The 20,170-nt window shown below is 60.8% G+C and overlaps 6 protein-coding genes across 6 annotated transcripts; 2 read left to right on the forward strand and 4 right to left on the reverse strand.

Annotated features, from left to right (window-relative positions):
• On the reverse strand, positions 1-1,314 carry A1Q1_04032 (uncharacterized protein; the record flags this gene model as incomplete). The annotated part of the gene is made up of 2 exons (XM_014322409.1): positions 1-1,122; positions 1,162-1,314. 2 exons carry the CDS (start codon positions 1,312-1,314, stop codon positions 1-3), a joined length of 1,275 nt encoding a protein of 424 aa, XP_014177884.1.
• Positions 1,315-1,794: 480 nt separating this feature from the next.
• Positions 1,795-3,991, reverse strand: A1Q1_04033 (uncharacterized protein; the record flags this gene model as incomplete). The annotated part of the gene is made up of 3 exons (XM_014322410.1): positions 1,795-2,424; positions 2,484-2,709; positions 2,934-3,991. The coding sequence occupies 3 exons, from the start codon at positions 3,989-3,991 to the stop codon at positions 1,795-1,797; spliced, it is 1,914 nt and encodes a 637-aa protein (XP_014177885.1).
• Positions 3,992-5,166: 1,175 nt separating this feature from the next.
• On the reverse strand, positions 5,167-9,943 carry A1Q1_04034 (uncharacterized protein; the record flags this gene model as incomplete). Its single annotated transcript, XM_014322411.1, has 3 exons — positions 5,167-9,549; positions 9,646-9,725; positions 9,763-9,943. 3 exons carry the CDS (start codon positions 9,941-9,943, stop codon positions 5,167-5,169), a joined length of 4,644 nt encoding a protein of 1,547 aa, XP_014177886.1.
• Positions 9,944-10,185: 242 nt separating this feature from the next.
• On the forward strand, positions 10,186-11,235 carry A1Q1_04035 (elongation factor ts (ef-ts); the record flags this gene model as incomplete). Its single annotated transcript, XM_014322412.1, has 1 exon — positions 10,186-11,235. The coding sequence occupies one exon, from the start codon at positions 10,186-10,188 to the stop codon at positions 11,233-11,235; it is 1,050 nt and encodes a 349-aa protein (XP_014177887.1).
• A 252-nt stretch (positions 11,236-11,487) lies between these two features.
• On the forward strand, positions 11,488-16,509 carry A1Q1_04036 (uncharacterized protein; the record flags this gene model as incomplete). Its single annotated transcript, XM_014322413.1, has 4 exons — positions 11,488-11,828; positions 12,186-12,618; positions 12,673-15,928; positions 15,971-16,509. 4 exons carry the CDS (start codon positions 11,488-11,490, stop codon positions 16,507-16,509), a joined length of 4,569 nt encoding a protein of 1,522 aa, XP_014177888.1.
• Positions 16,510-16,612: 103 nt separating this feature from the next.
• Positions 16,613-19,892, reverse strand: A1Q1_04037 (importin-alpha export receptor; the record flags this gene model as incomplete). Its single annotated transcript, XM_014322414.1, has 8 exons — positions 16,613-17,072; positions 17,127-17,279; positions 17,337-17,617; positions 17,683-18,270; positions 18,362-18,631; positions 18,840-19,010; positions 19,048-19,446; positions 19,488-19,892. The coding sequence occupies 8 exons, from the start codon at positions 19,890-19,892 to the stop codon at positions 16,613-16,615; spliced, it is 2,727 nt and encodes a 908-aa protein (XP_014177889.1).
• Between the last annotated feature and the right edge of the window lie 278 nt (positions 19,893-20,170).

Genomic DNA, 20,170 nt, shown 5'->3' on the forward strand with positions numbered 1-20,170 from the left:
TTACTGGTGCATTTCCATACCGAGTTCGCCGCTGCGGTTGAAGTACAGCATGCCCACGAATGAGTCAGCCTTCTCCTTCACCTGGTCGTAGAGGTCGAGGGCATCCTCGCGCCAAGAGTTGTCATGGATACCAGCGGCAGTGAACATCTTCAGGAAGTTGTCGTAATGGATACGGTTGGAAGGCTCTAAGAACCCTTCATAGGTGTGCTCGGGGGGATAAGGCGCGGGGTGGACGCCATTGCCGTGCTTAGCTGGCTTGGGTGAAAGATGCTCGAAGAGGCATTCACCCATAACGCTTACGCAGCCGGCACACGAGGCGGCGCGGGTGTCATCGCCGAAGACGGTGCCGTGGAAGCAGCGTTGGCCGTAGAGCTTGCAACGGCGGCAGCGGGTGTCGGTGATCTTGTCCATGTTTGGATGGACAGAGATCACGTCGGTAGCACGGCCGAGGGCGTCGAGACGGCGGCGCTTCGTAGCGGGCTGGTAGGCGCCCTCGCTCACGATCTGGACCTCGTAGTCCTCCTCGTCCTCGATGATCATGCTGTCGCTGTCGGAGACAGACTCGTCATCCTCCTCACTCTCCGCGTCTTTCCCATCATCGTTGCCCTGGTCAACCGCCGTGGCCTTGCCCTCGTCAAGAGCAGGGACGGTCTCCAGCTCCGACTTGTCCTTGGCATCGTGCGTAGTCTCGTGAGGGTTACCGACCATCTTGCCGTCGTCATTGCTGCTCTTCTTCAGGTCCTTGTCCTTCTTCAGGTCCTTGTCCTTGTCGTAGGCGTTGACACCGCCCTCCTTGTGCGTGACGTCACCATCACCGTCACCGTCCGCAAGGCAGACGTCCTGAGGCGCGGCCTCGGCCTTGGCCTGTTGCTCAGTGTCGTCTTGGGCGTCGACATCGATGGGATCCGCAGCGGAGAAGCCACGGGCAACGAGGGTCGAGACGGGGTAAACCTTCTGACGCTTCCCGGTGTCGGGGTTGGTGATGGTGACCTGCTTGTTCTCGCACTCGAGCCAAAGTTCGCCCTCGACGATGCAATCGAACGCGAACTCGCAGTAGCGGGCCGCCTGGCCGTCGGAGAAGGGGGTACCGCGGGGACCCACTCCGGTCCAGACAGAAAGCTGCTGTCAGTCACGCTCAAGAGACCAGGCTGGAGAACTTACCACCTCAAGGGTGGTGTGGCCATGGATCTTCTGGAAGCGCTGACCCGACTTGGCCCTACGCAGCTTATTCATCTGTTTGACGCCGGCATTGTGTGCGGCGGCGCGGGGACGTTTAGAACGAGAGACGGAGGCTCTGAGCTGGCTCGCGGGCATGCTGTGGTGAGCAGGTGAAGAAGTGGGTGATAGGGAAACGCAAAGGGCCTGGATGGCCTTATATACTGCAGCATGGGAAGGGGGCGTGCGAAGAGGAGGTACGAGGGCGCGACACGGTGTGCTCAACTCTCGTGATGGCACCGAGAGCGTTTGAGCCTGTGAATTGAGCTCCGACACCGACGAGGAACCCCGTGAGGGACAGCAGAGTACGCTCGAAGTCGAACGGGCATGAATGGACCAGTATTAGGCGAGATAGGTCAGAAACGCCAACACCATGTCAGTCAATGATGATGCCATGCAAAGGATGGCCTTTGTCACTTGCACCTCGTCGGTGGCCTAGTTTGCCACCGGCAGAACAGCATCGTTTGGGCAACGCAGGAGCGAAACAAGAGGTGCAATACACTCATAGTGGTCAGAGGTTGTTAGAAAAGAGGAAAAAGGCATGCATAAACTTGTAAAACTTCGAGATCCAGGCTCACCTTAGTGATTCCACCATTCGGGCCGAGGTGGTTGTAACCCTAGACGTGCGTACACCATTTCTCGACATGTCAAGTACTGAGGAACAGCGCAGGTGTCATCCACAGGCCACAATGGTCCTACTGATGCTGCCAAGGCCTGCAGAAAGACCGGATCGTTGAGGAGTTCGCGGTGGCTGATTGGATTAACCTCGTCAGGCGAGGGGAACTCGACGTGTGGATCCTTTCTCCTAACACGAGCTGTAGGTCGCCGCCCGTAGTCGTCAACGCCATAGTCCTCAAAGAATTGCTGAGTCTGATCATCCGGTAGGTTGGAGATGTCTTTGTCTTGCTCGCCATGGAGGTCCTCGAGATACCTGACAGGCTCAACGCCAACCTTCCTTGCCTTGGCCTCGTTCATGGCCCACATCTTTGCAGGGCTCTGATTGCCAGCAGTCCTGATACGATGCATGTCCCAGTAGCGGGCAAAGCACCTGAGGGCCTCATTGATAACAGGCAGGTAGACATAATGGAGGGCCCAGAGGTCGAGATCGTTGTCCGGAGACAGCAGCCCGATATTCTCTAGGTGGATGAAGACCGTTCGGTAACGCGAGGTGCAGGTCCTCTGCAAATCAACCCAAAGTCGCTCGATACGCTGGTTGCGGGTAGAGGGACCTTGAATAAACGTCCCTCGCCAACGACCCTGTCACGGACCGCACCGCGACGGAGACGGACATCCCCCGATGTCCGTCTGTCACACCCCGTCGGGAGGGTCCCGACGAGGGGGTACTGGGTCGGATAGCACCCGCTACCCCGACCGATTATCCCCGGCCGGGTCCCGCAGGTAGGTACCTCGGGACCCCGCCGGTCCTCCGTCGGGGCGTGCCCGACGGGGCGGTCCCTAGTGACTCGAGATCGTGCCAGCTCCGCCCTAGCGGTACTTAAGGACGGAGCCAATTCCACTGGTTTCACAACTACCAGGTTCGATACGGTTGTAAGTATGCATCCTCGTGGCATGGAAAACGACTTAAAGAGTCACAGAACTTCCATAGAAACAGAACATACATAGATCAACACATAGCTAATCGATTGGTCGGGAGAGGGGCCTGGTAGTATATTGTACAATGACGGGCTTGGACGGCGGTTACTGGTGCATTTCCATACCGAGTTCGCCGCTGCGGTTGAAGTACAGCATCTCCTTCCTCTGGCGGACCCTTGGAATCAACGGTGCCGCGAACTTCTTCCAATCGTTTCTTCACGCCGAGGTTTTCTCCGCCATAGTCCACGCGTACCCTCGAGGGCCAGCCGTAGCAGCGCGTGGCGTGCATGAAGCAGTCTTCCACCGTAACAGCCAGGTTGTTGTTCGAGGCCTGGAGAAAGACAATACGTCGGGAGAAGCCATCAATGCCGCCGTGGATGACGATCTTCCAAGGATTCAACTTGTGGTGGCCGTCGATATGCCATAGAGAATTAACCCATGGAACACGGTAAACTCGTCGAAGGCGAGCGCGAATCCAGCGGTCCCAGGTCCCATCGGGGTTGAGACGGCGACAGGTGGCTTGAACTTGATCCCTTGTGACCTTGATGCCCTCGAGTTCAAGGTAGGTGTGGATGGCTCGGTAGCCTTGATCGCCAGATCCTCGAAGGTACGCGGCAATGACCGCTCGATCCAGCTCTTCCTGAGTGATCTCTGAGAACTTCCGACGATTGACCCCCATCTCCTTTGCCCGGCGTTGAACGGTTTTGCCTGAGCAACCGGCCAGGCCGCCAATCTGGGCGTAGGTCATGTCGCGAATGCAGAGTAGAGAGGTCAATTGGACCACATCGATATCCAAGCGAGGTGCCCCACGGAGACCGGGGACAGGGGGAAGACGTCCCGGGGCAATCGAAGCGGCGGCTTTCTCGACTAGAAAGTCCTGGCAGGCTGCAAGCTCTTTGTAAAGCTTCTCCAACATGATGTAGACTTGAGTAAACCTGTTGCGAGGCATTGAGCCGTAAAGCTGGCCCCAGCCTTCGAGTACGTCCTCCGCAATGCGGATGTAGTCGCCCAGGAGGGTGTAGTCACGGTCCTCACCATCTGACTCGAGCCATGAGATAATAGGTGTGAGCTCGAGATAGAGAAGACCTTGAAGATCGACGACATCTTGCTCAGACAGGTCGCTGGAGGGTGGTCCTGGCTTGAAATAGGTTAACTGGGGCCGTTCGACGTAATCTCCGGGCATGGTTGGGCAGAGAAAAATCGGGGGAATGCTGTGGAACAGATGTGATGCGCTTGAGATGCGTTGTCGGTGGTAGAGAGAGTGAAGAAGGTAAATGACACGAGCGATGTAAACAACGTGAACCAACGATGGCTGGTTACCAGTGGAGGAGGTGGAGGTTCAAAACGGGCACAGATTTGTGTCCGTTCTCGGTCGCCATATGCCTGGACCCATCGTGCCGTTGCCGTGGAGGAGATGCGGCGATTTCCCTGCACTTCTGCTCTTCTCTCACCCGAAAGCTGGGTCCGAGATTTCGCCGACTTCCTGGAGACAACGGAGAGCGGGCAGGTTGGCGCCTGGCATAAGCTTAACATCTGCTGCTCCTTGAAGACCGCGGCATCTGCGGGACTTCGCTTGGCAGAGGGCCTGAAGGGGTAAGGCACGCTGCCATCATCCTCGGAACTGGAAATCAGCCCAGATGTGGATGTAGCCGCCCACTTTGACTTCGCTCGGCATCGGCACACACTCGGCTGGACGCGCCTGACATTCAGGCAACAATCTGCCAAAAGACGTCAGATTGGAATACAACGACATTCCGCACCCGAATCTGACCTGCCGCTGGCTTCTCGACTTCGACGCCTCCTCCATTCAGTCACTCGATTGAAGGAACTGAAACGAGGCTGGCATTTGTGCCGTGGGAAGCGTGACGCGTTGTACTGCTGCGCGTGAGACTGGGCATGACGATGAGTGATGCGCGAGGTATGTACGGTCTGGGCCCCGGGTTTGCCATTGGGCTAGGGCATGAATGGCTGTCATGTTTGCCAGCGAGATGATTGCCAGTGGAGTTGTTTGCCAGCAGGTGTTCGTGTTGGAATACCTCGCGCCCACCGAAGCATACCGGCGTTCTCCGTACCATCGGGAATGGTCGTGTGCCAACATCTTCTTCTCATGCTAAGCGAGTTACGCTTGAGACGGTGAGAACGAGAAGTATGACGAAGAGGTCAGACGCTTCGGCGTACCTCGACGCGTTAGTTCTCGCGTTCTGCCGGACACCTCGGACAAGGCCGTCACGCAACAAAGCAGCTGACAAGTACCGCATCCCCGGCACGACCAGATAACTAAATGCATATACAGTGTGAGTCCTACTGAGAGACCATTGCTTTGAATTGTAATCTACGCTACCATGCACCTTCAATACACTACCATCCGATCTGCTGGCCAATCGTGCTGCGGCGCTTCTTGCGGCCAGCGTAGCGCTCCTGCCTCTCCTCGGGAATCTCGTCCTCAGAGCTGTCGACATCGTCGTCCGACGAGTCGCTGTCGTCGTGCTGCTGCGTCGCGCTCGGCAGGCCACCGCCGATCGTTGAGCCCTTCGTGATGCGCGAGATGTAGCCCACCGTTGCGTCCTTGCCCTGCCGCAGGAGCTCCTTGGGCAGCGACGAGAGCGTCGGGAAGGCCGTCGCGGGCATCGGGGGGCCAGTGCTGCGGCGGGACAGAGACAGGCTGATCGGGGGTGCGTAGTCGACATCCTGGTCCGAGCCATCGTCCTCGCTGTCATCGCCGTTCATGACCGCCTTGCCGTTCGCCCTGCCGTTGGGCTGCGGAGACCCGCGCTCGGAAGGAGAGGGAGAGGGCGAAGACCGCGGCACCGGGCTCGACGGCCTCACGGGACCGCTGTCGGGCGCCTGCGTCTCGGGCACGAGCGGCTCGGGGTGCGGGTTGTATGCCTGTGTCTGAGGAAGCTGCGTCGGCTGCGACAGGAACAGGGGACTGCCTTCGCCATTTTGCTTCGTCGGTGAGGACTGCGTCCTGCCCGGCTGGGATGATGCCGCAGGCTGGCTGGACGGGACGCCGTTCGACTGAGGCAGAGATGAGGGCGGAAGCGAAGAGGGCACGGGCTGCGCCGGCGTCGGCTCCACAAGCACCTCCTCATTGGCGGCATTATCCTCCTCGTCGCTATCTTTACCGTCGACTTCGGGCGCCTTTTGCTTGGAGCGAGATGACCGCGAGTACGTGACGACCTTCTTCTTCGACCGAGGGGTCTCTTCCGGTTCCGCGTCAGAGTCCTCCTCCGCGATATCCTGCGAAGTTGGCGCCTTGGACGAGGACACGGGAGCGGCCTCAGGCTCCTTCGAGCTACTGCGGGTCGTCCGCCGGGTGACCGGCTGGCTCGAGCTGACGACACGAGCAGATGAACGCGTGACACGGCCTCCAGGAGCAGGCTGCGATGCAGGCGGCTCCTTGGCCTTCGCGGCCGCGCCCCTCGTTGTTCTCCGCAAGGGCTGAGACGCTGAGGGCTCAGGTGATTCAGTCTCCTCCGGCGTCTTGCTCTTGGAGGAAGACGGCTCGGGTTGGGATGCGGCCTTCGCGGGCCGGCCAGGGCGTCGCTTAGCTTGCGACGATGAGGCAGGCTGCGGCTCAGGCTCGGCAGACTCAGGCTCGACAGACTCCATCTCGATGGGCTGGGTCGCGCTGAACTCCGCCGACTCCTTCGCGGAGTTCTGCGTAAACTCCATGCCGTCGTCCTCCTGAATGACCTCTCGCAATGCCTGGTCCCCGGGCAGGTCGTCAAGGGCGGGGGAGGTTCCAGCGCGCTCCGCTAAGCGGGTGAAGGATCGATTGGCGATGTCGGCTGCTGGAGGCTCCTCGTCAGAGTCGGTCTCCACGGCGTCTTCCTGATCGTCATCGATGGCCATCGAGCGGTCAGCGACAGCCGAGAGCAGTGTCCTCCGCCTCTCATCGTCTTCGTCGCTCTCCTCCACGTCAGAGGGAGCCGGGGAGTTGTTGTCCTCCTCAAACTCGCCGATTGAGCTCTCGCTGTCGCGACGCTGAGTGAGACGACGAGGAATGATGTCGTCTTCCTCATCGGCCGAGGCAATGTCTTCATCAGACAGCGCTTGCGTTTCGTGTATACCAGGGGCGGAAACGCTCACGCGATGCCGCTGTCGCTTGTTGAGGGGCCCATTCATGACTTGCCTCGCCAAGACCTGTCCATCGTAATCAGAGCCAGCAGCTGACGAACTGCTGTCGGAATCGGATGTGGTTGCACTGTCCGAGTCAGAATCTGAGTCCGAGCCCGAGTTGTCGCTATCATCAGAGTCCGAGTCTCCTGTCTCGATCACGGCGTCCGAGACACTGAGTCGGGACCCGGGTCGGCGTGCCCTTGCGGCCTTCATCTGCAGCATCTGGGGCAAGAAGGGGGTGCCACCCTCCCCGCTTTCGGATGGACTGGAGCGGGAGGAGCCTGAAGAAGTAGACTCGGCGCCCGCCTCACGTTGCGGTGTCACCGGAGCTCGGGGACTGGCCCTTGCCATCGCGTTGCCGACAACGCTCTTGACAGGGGCCTGCTTCGCCGTCTCATTCGCCTCTTCGTCTCCCGCCACTTCGACGACATCAACATCCATGGCTTCGTCGGCCTCTGAAGAGCCACTGCTCTCGGGGCTTTCGACCGTCATGTCTGCCACCTCAGCAACAGCTTCCGCAGCAGGGGCTCCTGATTCGGCAGCGGATGCTTCTCCAGGCTCGTCATCGTCGGCAAGAGTTATAGGCTCAGAAGCGCTGGTCGGGTATTTGCTGGGACCCAACTCAGCCAAAGGCTTGTGGACGCCGTTCACCTTGGCAGAAATGGTTTGGTCGGCGCTGTGATACCGCGATCGGACCTGCTTCAGCACGAGGTCTGAGGCCTCAGAGTAGTCTGCTGGATTTCCTCCTGTCTCCTTCGCCTCCCGTCGCCACTTCGCCAGGTCGGCCTTACGCTCCTCCATTCTATTGAGCAGAGCTGCTTTATCGTTGGCAATGGGACAGTCCTTCAGGAGCTTGTGAAGCCCGACTTGGCCGCAATAAATGCAGAGCTCCTTCCCAGAGCTGGATTGCCTCTTCTTGCCGGAAGGTGGCTTTTGCGCAGAAGCTTGCTCCTCAGCGACCGCAGACGGACCCGGAGCGTTTGGGGCCTCGCTGGCGTCCGCGCCATCTTGAGAGGGGGTCGAATGTCTGCTTTCTTCGACCTCGACCTCCGTGGCCTCGACAGCAACTGCGTCGCTCCCACTGTCGTCTTCCGCATCGTCAACCTTCTCTGCAGTGTCGGTTGTCGATTGGCCCTCTTCAGATTCCAGTTCGCTGTCCTGAACAGGGCTAGCGGCCTTCGCCTTCTGGGAACGCGCCGGCTTGACAGTTTCGGCAGCCTTGGAGGCCTTGGCAGCAGCCTTCTCCCGTCTCTCTGCCTCCTTCTGGGCCCTTGCTTCCTCCCGTGCCTTCTCACGAGCCTCTCTCTTCGCTGCCGCCTCAGCCTTCTTCTTGGCCTGCGCCTCCTCCTTCTCCTTTTTGCGCTGCTGAGCTTCCTCCTTCCTGCGCTGGGCGGCGGTTTTGGGTGTGACCTCTTCCGCAGTGGGCGCATCAGTGGAAGGCGCCGGCGCGGTGCTTACGTCTGACGTCGCCGTTTCTTGTCCCTGCGCAGCGACAGAGTCACTCTTCCGTGGCCGACCGGGTCGACCCTTCGGTGGGATTAGCGCCTCAACCGCAGGCTCTGTCGGTCGCGAAGACTGGTCCGAGGTGCCAGCGCCAGCGGCATCCTGCCCCGATGGAGTCCCGGCAGACTCAGAAGCCGCAGCCTTGCGAGCTGCTTCCTCGGCCTGGCGCTGTCGGAGCGCCCGTATCTCCAGCTGAGTCTTCGTCAATGGCGTTGCCGGTCGCGCGGCGCCAGAACCCTTCGGCGTAGTCGGCGTTGACCCGGACGCGGTGATCGGAGAGGCCGTAGTTGCCGTGGGCGTACTCTCGGCGGGCTGAGTCGTTTCCGCAGCAGTGGTGGGGAGACTGCCAACGACAGGAGGAATGTCGCCATAGACAAGAGGCAGGTCAGACGTGCGACTCTGCCGACGGGTCGGCTTGTCCGCCTTCTTCTTCGCTGCAGCTTCAGACTTCTTAGTCGCAGGTGACTTGGTGGGCGTAGCTTTCTTGGCAGGAGAGGCTGCAGCCTTAGACTCTTTCTTTTTCTTGGCCGGCGGTTCCTCGTCGGATGTGTATGCGGTGGTGGCTTGAGATAACGGACTCGGGTTGGCAGGCCTAAACAACGTGGCGGCGTCACGCTTCGCAATCGATGCAGCCTCGCGTTTCGCAATCTCCTGCCTCGCAATCTCCAAACGGCGCGCTTCGTTAGTGGCGTTTGGCGGAGTTGAAAGGGTTGAGCGCGAAGCTGCCGGCGCTGTCGCGTTTTCAGTTTGAAGCTGCTCGTTCTCGTTGCTTTCAAGCGAAGCACGGCCTCTAACTCGCCTCCTTCTGGTTTTGCTCGGATGAACGGAAGGCGACGCGGGGGCCGGGGTAACAGTCGGAGCCGGCGACGGAGAGTCGGGCGGAGAGTCCGCTGGCAGAGCTAGCACGACCCGCTTCTCTGAGCGCGGCGTATTGTTCCCGGGAAGGCGAAGTGCACTGCGAGGCGTAGCAAGAGCGGTCGGGACACTTGTGGCTCTGCGGGGCAGCTCAGGAGTTGACGCCGCAGTTACGGGGGCGCTCGAAGATGAGGGTGCCTTGCTGCCTGCCGCATAAACACGGATGACCTCGCGCTTCGACTTGTTGCGAGCAGCGCGAGCCTTCAAAGCGTCAAAGTCAAAGTCTGCGCGTTAGTATGCATATATGTGGTAGAACTCACTGTCCCACAACGGAGCTTCAATGCCTCCAGGGCGAACATGGAACATCTGCAGACCAAGGAAGGGCACACCGAGACGGCTCGCGACCTTGGTAGCAACCTTGTCGAGCGAACGGGAGTCTGTCGTCAGTTTGGCTCGCATTGCGGGTCAACTCACCAGCATCTCGACTGTACGTCTTGTTGGTGCCAACGAGCTCGTACACAATCTTGACTTTACGGTCGCCGTCCTTGTCGCGCGCGTCAGATGACTTTGACTTTTTGGAACCCCTTGTGGAGTCGGCCTCGGGAGTCGCGGCGGGCCCGGGCGAGGAGGTGCGCTTCCGCTTCCCGCCGGCCATGGCCAAAGAATCGACGGAGACGCGTGAAGACGAGTGGACGGGGCGGGGTGGAGGAGGGGTGTCGGGTGTTGTTGTGGATGCAGAATCCAAGGTGGGAGGAATTCTGACGAAACTTCATTGGCATGCTCAAGCCCCTCCCTCACTCCCAATTCAGGCACGGCCGGTGAGCCCCTTTAAACCTCCTCTTCGGTCAAAAGTTGGTCTTTGCCCCCTTTCTGCTTCCACCATCCGCTCCGAAAACCATGTTCGGCCTCCGCTCCGCCGTTCGTGCCCGTGCGCAGGCCCGCGCCTTCAGCACCTCTGTCAGGCTCGCCGCCGACGCACCCAAGGTCCCCGTCGCTCTTATCGCCAAGCTCCGCAAGGAGATCCCCGTCCCCATGGGACAGGCCCGCGAGGCTCTTGAGAAGACCAACCTCGACCTCCAGGCTGCCGTCGCTTATCTGAACTCGGCGGGTGGTGCGTCTGCGCAGAAGAAGGCCGACAAGGTCGCCGGACGCAGCACCGACGAAGGAACGATCGCCGTCTCGCTCCTTGGCGGCAAGCGCGTCGCGATGGTCCAGCTCGCCTGCGAGACGGACTTCGTAGCCCGTAACGACGTCTTCCTCAAGGCCGCCCGGTCAATCGCTGAGACCGCCGCTTTCCTCGATGTCCCCTCCGACCACCCCCTTCCTTCGAAGCCCGTTGGCGCCGACCCCATCGAGGTCTTCCCCACCGAGGCCCTCCTCTCCGCTCCTGTGATCACCATGCCCGAAGACGGAACGGAGCCCGCTCCCATCGGCAAGAGCGGTGAAGCGCAGACGGTCCAGCAGCTTCTCCTTGCCTCGCTCGCCCAGACCGGAGAGAACCTGCAGCTCAAGCGCGCTGTCAGCTTCGCGGCTCCCTTCCCCGCCAAGCCGGACGTCCGCCTCGTCCCCGGCGCCTTCACCCACGGCTCGGGTGAAACTGGAAAGATCGGAGGAATTGTGGTACTCCGCGTTGAGGGTGACGCCGACAAGCCCATCGCCGCTATCATGGCCGGTCCCGAGGGCGAGAAGCTCGACAAGGAGCTCCTCTCCCTTGCGCGCTCGCTCGCTCGCCAGGTCGTCGGCTTCCCTACGAAGGCCTTCCACCCGGGAGAGGGTGTCGCTCCGGAGGAGGCTCTTCTCTCGCAGCCGGCTATGATGCTCGGACAGGACAAGCCTGTTGAGGAGGTGATTGTTGACTGGGGCAACGACCGCGGCGTCAATGTACAGGTCGTCAGCATGCGCCGCTGGAGCGTCGATGATGAGCTCCCCGCCGCTGATGATGCTTAAGTGAGGAGTAGCTTGTTTCGTCGCCTATCTCATATCATCGTGTACATCTAATTAGAGCATCATGCATTCACCGTTCACAAATGCTTGCTTCCACTGCTGCTCGAGCGTGCTGATGATCATGTCTTCCTCGGTCGCTAATCACCATGCTGCTGCGAGCTGTAGGTAGCTTACGTAAAGTTGTTTTCGCCATGATTTCCAGGTTGAGCGCGTCACTCATGTCATGTCCGCAACCTCGACGACACCCCACACGACATGGCGAACCGGGTGTCTGGTCGGTTCGCGCCAGCGCCGCCACCTCATGTCGATCTGCCAACACTTCCGCATCCTCAAGTGGTGGATGCGGGAGGCTTCGAGCTCACAGAAGAGCAATTGCCGGACTTCGCCGGCGAAGTAATCAGAGCGACCACCGCCGAGCCAACTACTGAATCGGCCAAAGAGGAAGAACGCAATGATGAACAAGAGCCAGACGAGATGGAAGTCGACGGAGAGGTAGAGGGTGACGCTGAGCCCATGGAGGTCGAGGAGGTCGAGGCCACTGAGGGTGCCGAGCCTCAAGAGCCGCCAAGGCAGCCGCTGCTCGATCTGGCAGAGAGGTGAGTTGTCGGTGACGCTAGTCTGACGCGCAGTATGATTCTTCAGTACTCTCTCATTCAAACACGCTATCACCACCTCAACAATCTCTTTCCTCACATCTTCTCACACCCGGCCGTTCCAGCACACTCCCGCCCTCGTGCACGACCTCCACCGAAGGGCACATTCCTCTACCCGACACCCAAGCCGGTCGCCCCGCTGCCCGCGCGCGAGTACCACGCTCCGCTGAAGAAGGACAAGGGCAAGAAGGATAAGGGGAAAGACGGCGACGATGCCGAGAAGGACGGAGAGAAGGGAAAGGAGGAAGACGCCAAGGAAGGCGAGAACAAGGATGAGGTGGAGGCGAAGAAGAAGGGAAGCCGCCGGAAAGCCAAGGCTGCCGAAGGAACACCTGCACCTCCTCACGAGATCGAGTGCATTGCTCGAGTGACGTTGCAGGTTGGACCGATGTCCTTTCCCAACACGGAGCTGTGGGTCGGACAGTTTGTCGAGGAGAGGGAAGGCGTGGGCGGCACCGTGCGGATGCGACCACCGAAAGCGCCCAAGGAGCCGAAACCGAAGGAGCCTCGGGAAAAGCCCCGGGAGAAGCGCCCTTCGGAGAGAGAACCCAAGAAGAAGGAACCGAAACGTCCTCGCACCAGTGCGACTGTGCCGGCGCGACCGACCCCGCGGCCACCCGCTCCTGCTGCTGCTCCGCCAGCTGCTCGTCCTCCTTCGCAAACTCCGGGCGCTGGCCCCTCGACGGGACCCATTCCTGGGGCAGGAGTACGATACGCCTCCCGGGCTGACATTGTGAGCTTGAAACCCTGCCATGCAAGCTAACAACAGCCCCAAACTCTGATCCAGCGAGTGAACGCCGCTGCCTCTCAGCATCCGTGGCTGAGTATCCTCATCCACAAGGCGGCGAGGAATGTCGCGAACAAGGACGAGCTGGCGAAGCTGGGTCGGGTTGTTGGTAGGCTTGGGAGGGGAGAAGGTGTCGGTGAAGGGCCGGAAATGCCTGGTCTGCCCGGTGGTCCTACTATGGCAGGTCTTCTTCCGCGACCGGGTGCTCCAGGAGCTCGACCAGCACCTGCACGACCGGGGGCAGCCGCCGCTCAGCCAGCAGGAGTCAGGCCACCGGCCCCGGGCGTTCGCCCTCCGATTGCTGGGGCTCGACCTCCAGTAGCGGGCGCTGCAGCTGCCCGCCCGCCGGCTGGTGTGCGACCGCCTGCAACTGCTGCAGCCGCTGGGATCAGGCCGGCCGCCGCCGCCACCCCAGCAGCTAGGCCAATGACTGCAGATGCTCCTGGTGCTCGACCGCCTGCTGCTGCAGCTGGTGTCCCTGCACGGCCACCGCCTGCGACTGCTGCACCCAGCGTTCGACCGGCAGGTGTAGCTGCTCCTGGCGCCCGTCCTCCGGGCGTCGCGCAGCCAGCCGCAGCTCCTGTCTCCGCAGCTGCATCGGCAGTGCGACCTCCCACGGCTACAGCAGCTCAGTCTGCTGCACCTGCGACTTCTGCAGCGCCTGCTGTTATTTCGCCGGCGCCTGCAGCACCTCAGCCGACACCAGCACCCGCTCCGTCTGCACCTGCGCCCGCTCCGGCGCCCGATCAACCTCAGTATACGCCAGCGGAATCTGATCTCAGCGATCTCTCCGACTCTGATAGCGACGCCGATCTGACTGGACCCCCTCAGAGCGGTGGTGGGCCAGTTCCAGTGCCGTCAGCGACAGCTGAAGCACCCGCCGACTCTGCATCGTCGGCGCCTGAACCTGCAGAGGCACCAACTTCCACCGCGGAGACTTCGGCTGATGTAGAGATGGCAGATGCTGCTTCAACGGAGCAGGAAAAGGCTGCTATTGCTGCTCCCGCGCCGCCTTCTGCTCCGCCGGCCACCGCTGCTGCATCCAGTGCCAATCCGCCGACTCAGGCGGCAGTGTCTACAGCAGCCCCTGCTGCCTCCACGGTCCAGCCGCCTGCCGCCGTGATTCCGGCGCCATCGACTGCGCAGCCCGCTGCAACAGCTCCATCGAACGGGGCACCTGCCACGCCGCAGGTCAGCACTACTCCTGCTGCAACTCAGCCTCTGCCGACACCTACGTCGGCACAGCCGTCAACTCCAGCTCCAGCCTCGCAACAACCTGTAAATCCCTCAGTGCAGGCAACTTCAGTTTCGGTACCGACTGCTCCCGCTCCTCCTGCACCTGCTTCCTCTTCGGCCACGGCTACTACTCCGGCCTCGACAGCCACGCAAGCTACGGCAGCGCAGACCAACCATGGCTCAGGTCCCCGGACGGTGCCCACCATTCCTGTAACGCCGACGCCGGCTCGTCCTCCCAACGTCGCGTACTACATGCCGGGGCAGAGCACTCCTCAGTCTGGACCCGGGAAGGTCGGAGCGTCTCCGTCTGTCTCTACACCAGGCCCTGCTCCGTCTCCCAAACCGACTTATCCCCTGCCCCCGCGGTTCCTTCTCGTCGCCTTCAAGGAAGCCCCCACGGAAAAGTTCTTGATTCCATTGGGTTCCAACTCGTATGTCTCTCGTGTGGGAGGCGACTACGTCACGTCACCTGCTCCCCTTCCACCCCAAGTGAAGGAGCCCTCTCCTGTCAAGGTCGAGATCAAGGAAGAGCCGGAAGCCGTGTCCGCGCCAACGACAGAGGCTCCAGCGAAGAAGCGCACACGCGCCTCCATGGCGAAGCCTCCTCCGCCAAAGGAGCCCACTCCCGAGCCGGAGCCCGAAAAGGAACCGACACCGGCACCGCCCAAGAAGGACCCGTACGCGGACTTACCGGTTGTGCCAGGCATGAAGCCAGACAGTGGCACCGTGCTGCTCTCGACGTATCTCCCCATGAACGGCTGGCACAAGCCCGACTGGACCAAGTTCCAGAAGCGTCTGTCCTTCGACAACCCTAAGTTTGTGGAGAAACTGAAGGCGCCCTCCACCACTGAGCAGTCCTCGCCCATCAAATCTCCTCAATCTCCCAAGCGTGACCTGCGGCCGGTGCAGAAACCAGCTAAGCCACCCGTGACGACACGTGAGGGGATGCTGAACCTAGCTGCTGAGAACTACCTTCCGGCGGAAGGCAACGTAGAGCCCATCACGATCCGCATCGTAGGTCTGAACGACCAGAACTGGAAGCGTTTCAAGGGTGTCATGGACGAGGTCGAGAAGTGCGAGCTGGAGGCGTTGGCTTGGGCTGAGCCAGAGCTGAACAAGAATGCCCCGGAACCTAAGCCTGTTACCCCGCCTGTCAGCCAGACAGCTGCCTCGTCAACGCCTGCGGCCGAACCGGTCAAGGGCGCGGCTGCCAGTGTACCAGCAGACTCAACAGCTCGCCCGGGCGATGCCGCCGTTCCTGCTGTTCCAGCAGCCCCTGCTACACCAGCGACTGCAGCGCCAGCCCCTGCCACGCCAGCACCGGAAACGCCAGCCGCGTCCGTGACTGCTTCTGCACAGGCTCCTACCGCCACGCAGCCTCCTCAGACCCCAGCGCAGACATCCACTCCGGCACCGGTGTCAGCGGCTCCAGCTGTCGCTCCCACTCCTGCATCCGCGAAGACAACGGAGACGCCTACACCAGCTACACCAAAGGCAGCTCCGCCGTCTCCTGCGCCACAGAAGAAGACTCTGGCTCCTGAAGTTCGCGAGACATGGCTGTCGCGCAAGAAAGAACGTTTCACCTCTCTCCTGAACCGTGTCGGGGAGCGCGTCTTCCCTCGCTTCCGCGTCGAGTCGACCATTCCGCTCATCACCGAAGCGACGGCGGACAAGTGGGCTCTCCGGCCGTACCACATGACGACGCGGCCGCTCTACACGCGCGACGCAGGGGACGGGGAAGAAGAGGGCGAGGAGTTCGTGCCGTTATCGCCTGAGCTGGCTGCCAAGCGGGGACGGAAGGATCCCGAGCCGACAGTCACGTTCGAGATGCCCGTGTCGCTCGATGCGCTCGACGAGCGTGTCGAGGCCGGCGCGGCTGTTAGTCTCTCCCGCCGAGGTAGGGGGCGTGGGAGCGCCCCCGTGCGCAAGTTCAGGCGCGGCACTGCCGGTGCCATCTGCGAAGGATGCGGCAAGCCAGGGCTCAAAGTCTGGCGCCGCGGTCCTAACGGAAGAGGAACTCGTGAGTGACAGCTACGAGGATACGAACACAGCTGACGCGCAGTGTGTAATGGATGCGGAGACAAGTTCCTGGCTGGCACGCTGGGCGAACTTAAGGCGCCTGGCGCTGCTAGCCAGAAGGATGACGATGACGAGAAGGAGGGCACGGAAGGACTGGAGGAGAAGGACGGCGACGAGGTCAAGAAGGAGCCGAAGGAGGCTGAGACCGAGGGCGCGGACAAGGCTGGTGAGACGCCGGCTGAGACCGCCCCCGACTCTCTCGCCGATGGCGACAAGACACCTGCTCCGAAGGACGCTGCGTCCTCCGAGACTCCTGCGGCCTTCGAGGGGCCGAAGGAGGCGGAGGAGGCAGCCGATGGCGATGAGAAGATGGACCAGGATGGAGCCGCTGAGGAGGCGAAGAAGGACGACGGTCCTTCTGAAGCCCCTTCCGACCAGCCTGCTGTTGCCTCTTTGCCGGCGGATGCAGCTGCTCCTCCTACCGAGCCGGTCGAGCCTGCGGCGGCGCCGCCTGAGCCTGAGGCAACCACCACCACCACTGTACAACCACCCACGAACGACGCAATGGACGTCGATTCGTAGCCCACATAAATGCATGTAACACGACTGATGGATTAGGTAAAAAATGCAGTTTCTAGACGTCGTTCTTTCGTTATGATCCCCTACACTACTCATGTCCCATCACTCATGCAACCTGGTCTCCGTTAGAGCTCATGTAGTTGACAAAGTCGGTGACGGTCTTCTCCTCCTGCTGCTGCGCCTGCTGGATGAGCGGGGGCAGGACGCCGGGACGCGCCTTGGCGGCCTCAGCAATCTTCTTGGACGCATACTTCCGGCTCTCGGGGATGCCCGGGACGGGGTCGTGCTGGACCTTCTCGGACGCGCCGAGCTTGGAGAAGGAGGACTGGAAGCCCTCGCTCGGGTCGAGGTCGCCGACCTCGTCTGCATACGTGATGTCCTGCGGCAGGGTGAAGAGGTCGAGGAGCGCGAGGAAGGTGGCGGGCCAGAGCTTGGCGTTGGGCTCGGCGAAGATCGCATCGCACGTCAGCAGGTTCGTGAGGCCGACCTCGATCACGCGGCGCGAGCGCACAGGCGCCTTCTGCGTGTTCGGGAGCACGACGCCGTTGACCAGGTTGCCGAACAGGCTGGATGTTAGCTAAGCAACACACGAGAAGAAGAAGCAAAGCTGGATAACATACCCGGGCTGGATCGCCTCGAGGATCTGGATGACGACGTTGGCGCCGACGTTCTGGATTGCAGCGAGGTAGGCGAGGAAGTAGACGAAGGACTGCGTGAACTGCGTGCTCGGCTTGGACTGCAGGCGGTTCAGGAGGAGCATGAAGATGGTCTGGCTGAACGGCTGCATCGTCGCGCTGTCGTTAGTTGCTTTCAGCGTAAGGTCAACTCACATGGGGATGAACTCGTACATGGCCTGGAGGAGCTCGAAGGCGTAGACGTCGTTGATCTTGGATCCGACCAGACGCTGGAAGATACCCAGGAGACCCTCGACCTGACCGTTCTGCACGATGAGCTGCGGGCCGCGCATAAGCAGCGCCTTCCACAACCGCGCGAGCGCCGGGATGTTGCCGCGCTGCTCCCAGAGGCTCGCGGAGAGAAGTGGCGCAAGCAGCGCCTGGTACTCAGACGGCAGGTCCGTCGGGGCGTGCAGCTCAAGCAGCTGGGCAAGGATCTGGAAGATGTACGGGATGAATTCTGCGGTCAGCTAAGCGGTCAGTTGGCAAGCATACCAGTCACGTCCTGAGCAAGGATAACCTCGGCCGGGCCGAAGAGCGCCTTCTCAAAGTTGGCGACGGCAGAAGGCTGAGCCTCGCACACGAAGCGGATCAGAGCCGACACACTCTCGAAGCAGTACTGGTTGAAGCGCGGGTTCGAGGGGTTCTTGCTGATTTCTCCGAGGATGTTAACAAGGCGAGTGAGAATAGCTTCGTATGACGGGACAAGCTCCTGGCGTGCCGTGATGATGACACGCATCGCGCACTTCATGAGGTAGTCGTTCTCGGCGATCTTCTCGGGCGTACCGCCGCGCTCAATGTTAGTGAAGACGGCCATGAGGACGTTCTCGGCGAAGGGCTTGACGTCGGCGCTCGTGAAGAGAGGCTGGCGCTGGTCGTTCTTGATGAACAGGATACGCTCGATAGTGATAGCGGCATATGAGTAGATGACAACGTTGTCGGAAGTCAGGTGCTGGACAAGCAGGGGCAGGACAGAGATGAGCTGCTCCTTGGTGAGCTGGTTGCGGAACGTGTACAGGTACTTGATGGCGTCGACAATCAGGATGGGGTGAACAGTTCCCGGGGCGGCCTGGAGGTCCGAGAAGACGTTCTTGCCAAAGAAGTCGACAACGTCAACAAGGACGTTGACGGAGGTTACTCCGCGCTGGGCGTCAGCTCACATGCTACAGTGTTAAGCTCACCTGGACCGTCGAGCCACGAGAAGCGATAGACGTGAGGAGATAAATGGCCGTGTCTTTGCTCTTCCAGTTGGCCTGCGGGTTCTGGGCGTACTGGCCAAGGAAGGTGGTGATGTAACCCTGGACAATGCTCGTAACCTCGGTTTCGAAGTTGGCCATGAGCGCCTGAGTGAAGTCGGTGGCAGCCTGACGACGAGTGTCGCTCTCAGCTGACGGCTCCAGGTCACGACGGATGTACTCGGCGGGGTCATCCTCGAACATCTCCTCCTCGTGCTCTATATGTCAGCGAACGAGATCGTGCAGTCACTCACCCCTGATGCTCATGTTCGGCAGGATGATCTTCTCACAGAAGGCGTTCAGCGTCTCCGGCGAGGCGAACATGTCACGGTGGCTGCCCATCTTAACGACAACGGACAGGAAGCGAAGGGCCCGCGAAACAAGCTGAAGTTAGCGCGGCTAGGAGGCAGGGGCCGAGACTTACCACATCGTCGCGGGTCTGAGGACCGATGGTCGTGAGCATCTGCCAGACGGCGCTGACGAAGTTGCCGAGTTGCGGGAAAACGTCCGAGTACTTCTGGGCGTAGAGCTCAGCAATCTCACAAATCGAGGCGCGGATCTTCTGCAAAGGCCCCGGAGCCTCATCGTCGTCGTCCTGTGTCGTCAGCACGAGTAAACTGGCAATGACTCACTCCCTTCAGTTCCGGTCGCTCCCAGCTGAGATACTTGTGCAGCCAACCCTGCTGGTCACCGTCACCCATGAAAGCGCCCATGTTGTCCTCGATAAACGGCGGCAGATCCTGCGACGAGAGGTCATGGAAAATCTGAATGAGAAGGAGGAGCGCCTGGGCGAGAAGAGGGAGGGAGGCATTTGGCGGCAACGGCTGGCCAGCGGGGGTGTCGAGGAGGGAGTCGACATGCTTGAAGAGCTCGAAGTGAGGCTTGCAGAACCTGTCAAGAACGTAGTTAATTTCCGAGAACAGCCGGTCGGAACGGAACTGCGATCGCCATCGCTTGAAGATGGAGTGGGCGGTGGCAAGGACACCGTTGTTGACAACAAAGTTGTCCGGGGTCAAGCTGTTGACAAGCTCCTGGTATTGTCAGTTGTACAGCACAAACGATGATAACTCACATCAATGAGACCCTCCCACTTCTCAGGGAAGTCCGACGAGGCAATTGTCGAGAGACCTTCTCCGATCTGAGCCTGGAGGCGCTGGGTCTTGGGGGTTCCAAGAGCAATCATCAGCGGGACGAGCTCCGACTTGACGGCGGCCTTGTCGGCCTCGGGGATCTGGACCTCCTCCTCGTCATCCCAGAGTCGCTTGACAGTGTTCTTGAAGTACAGACCAGCGGCCTGGCGAACAAGCATGTCGGCCTCCTCGGAACGAACGAGCTGGAGGATCAGGGGCAGGAAGCCAGCCTGCGCCTCGCCTTGCCGGAGCTGCTCCTCGGCCGCGCGACGTGCGGCGGCGTCAGGAGAGACGGTGTTGGCGAGGCACTTGGAGACGGCGCTGAGTGTCTCTGGGTTGGCCTGCATTTTTGAGGGAGTGGGGAAAGGGAAGGGGTGGTGGAGAGAAGGAAAGTCGATCAGCTGTTGTTGACACCACACTGACCCGTCCAACCAGCCTCAGCCTCAGACTCAGGTGCAGCTTCCGCCAACTTTGGGATGACGCTGGTGCGAGCGGATTGTTTGTGCCTCCCTCTTACTCTAATGCGTCACGTGATGTCTCGGAACACGTGGGGAAGATCGCTGGCGAGGCCCTCTGGACGCGGGATGAATGCTGAAAAAATTGCACCCGCGCTGTAATTTTGCCC

Source organism: Trichosporon asahii (genome assembly GCF_000293215.1).
Source record: "Trichosporon asahii var. asahii CBS 2479 unplaced genomic scaffold scaffold00070, whole genome shotgun sequence".
Lineage (NCBI taxonomy): Eukaryota > Fungi > Basidiomycota > Tremellomycetes > Trichosporonales > Trichosporonaceae > Trichosporon > Trichosporon asahii.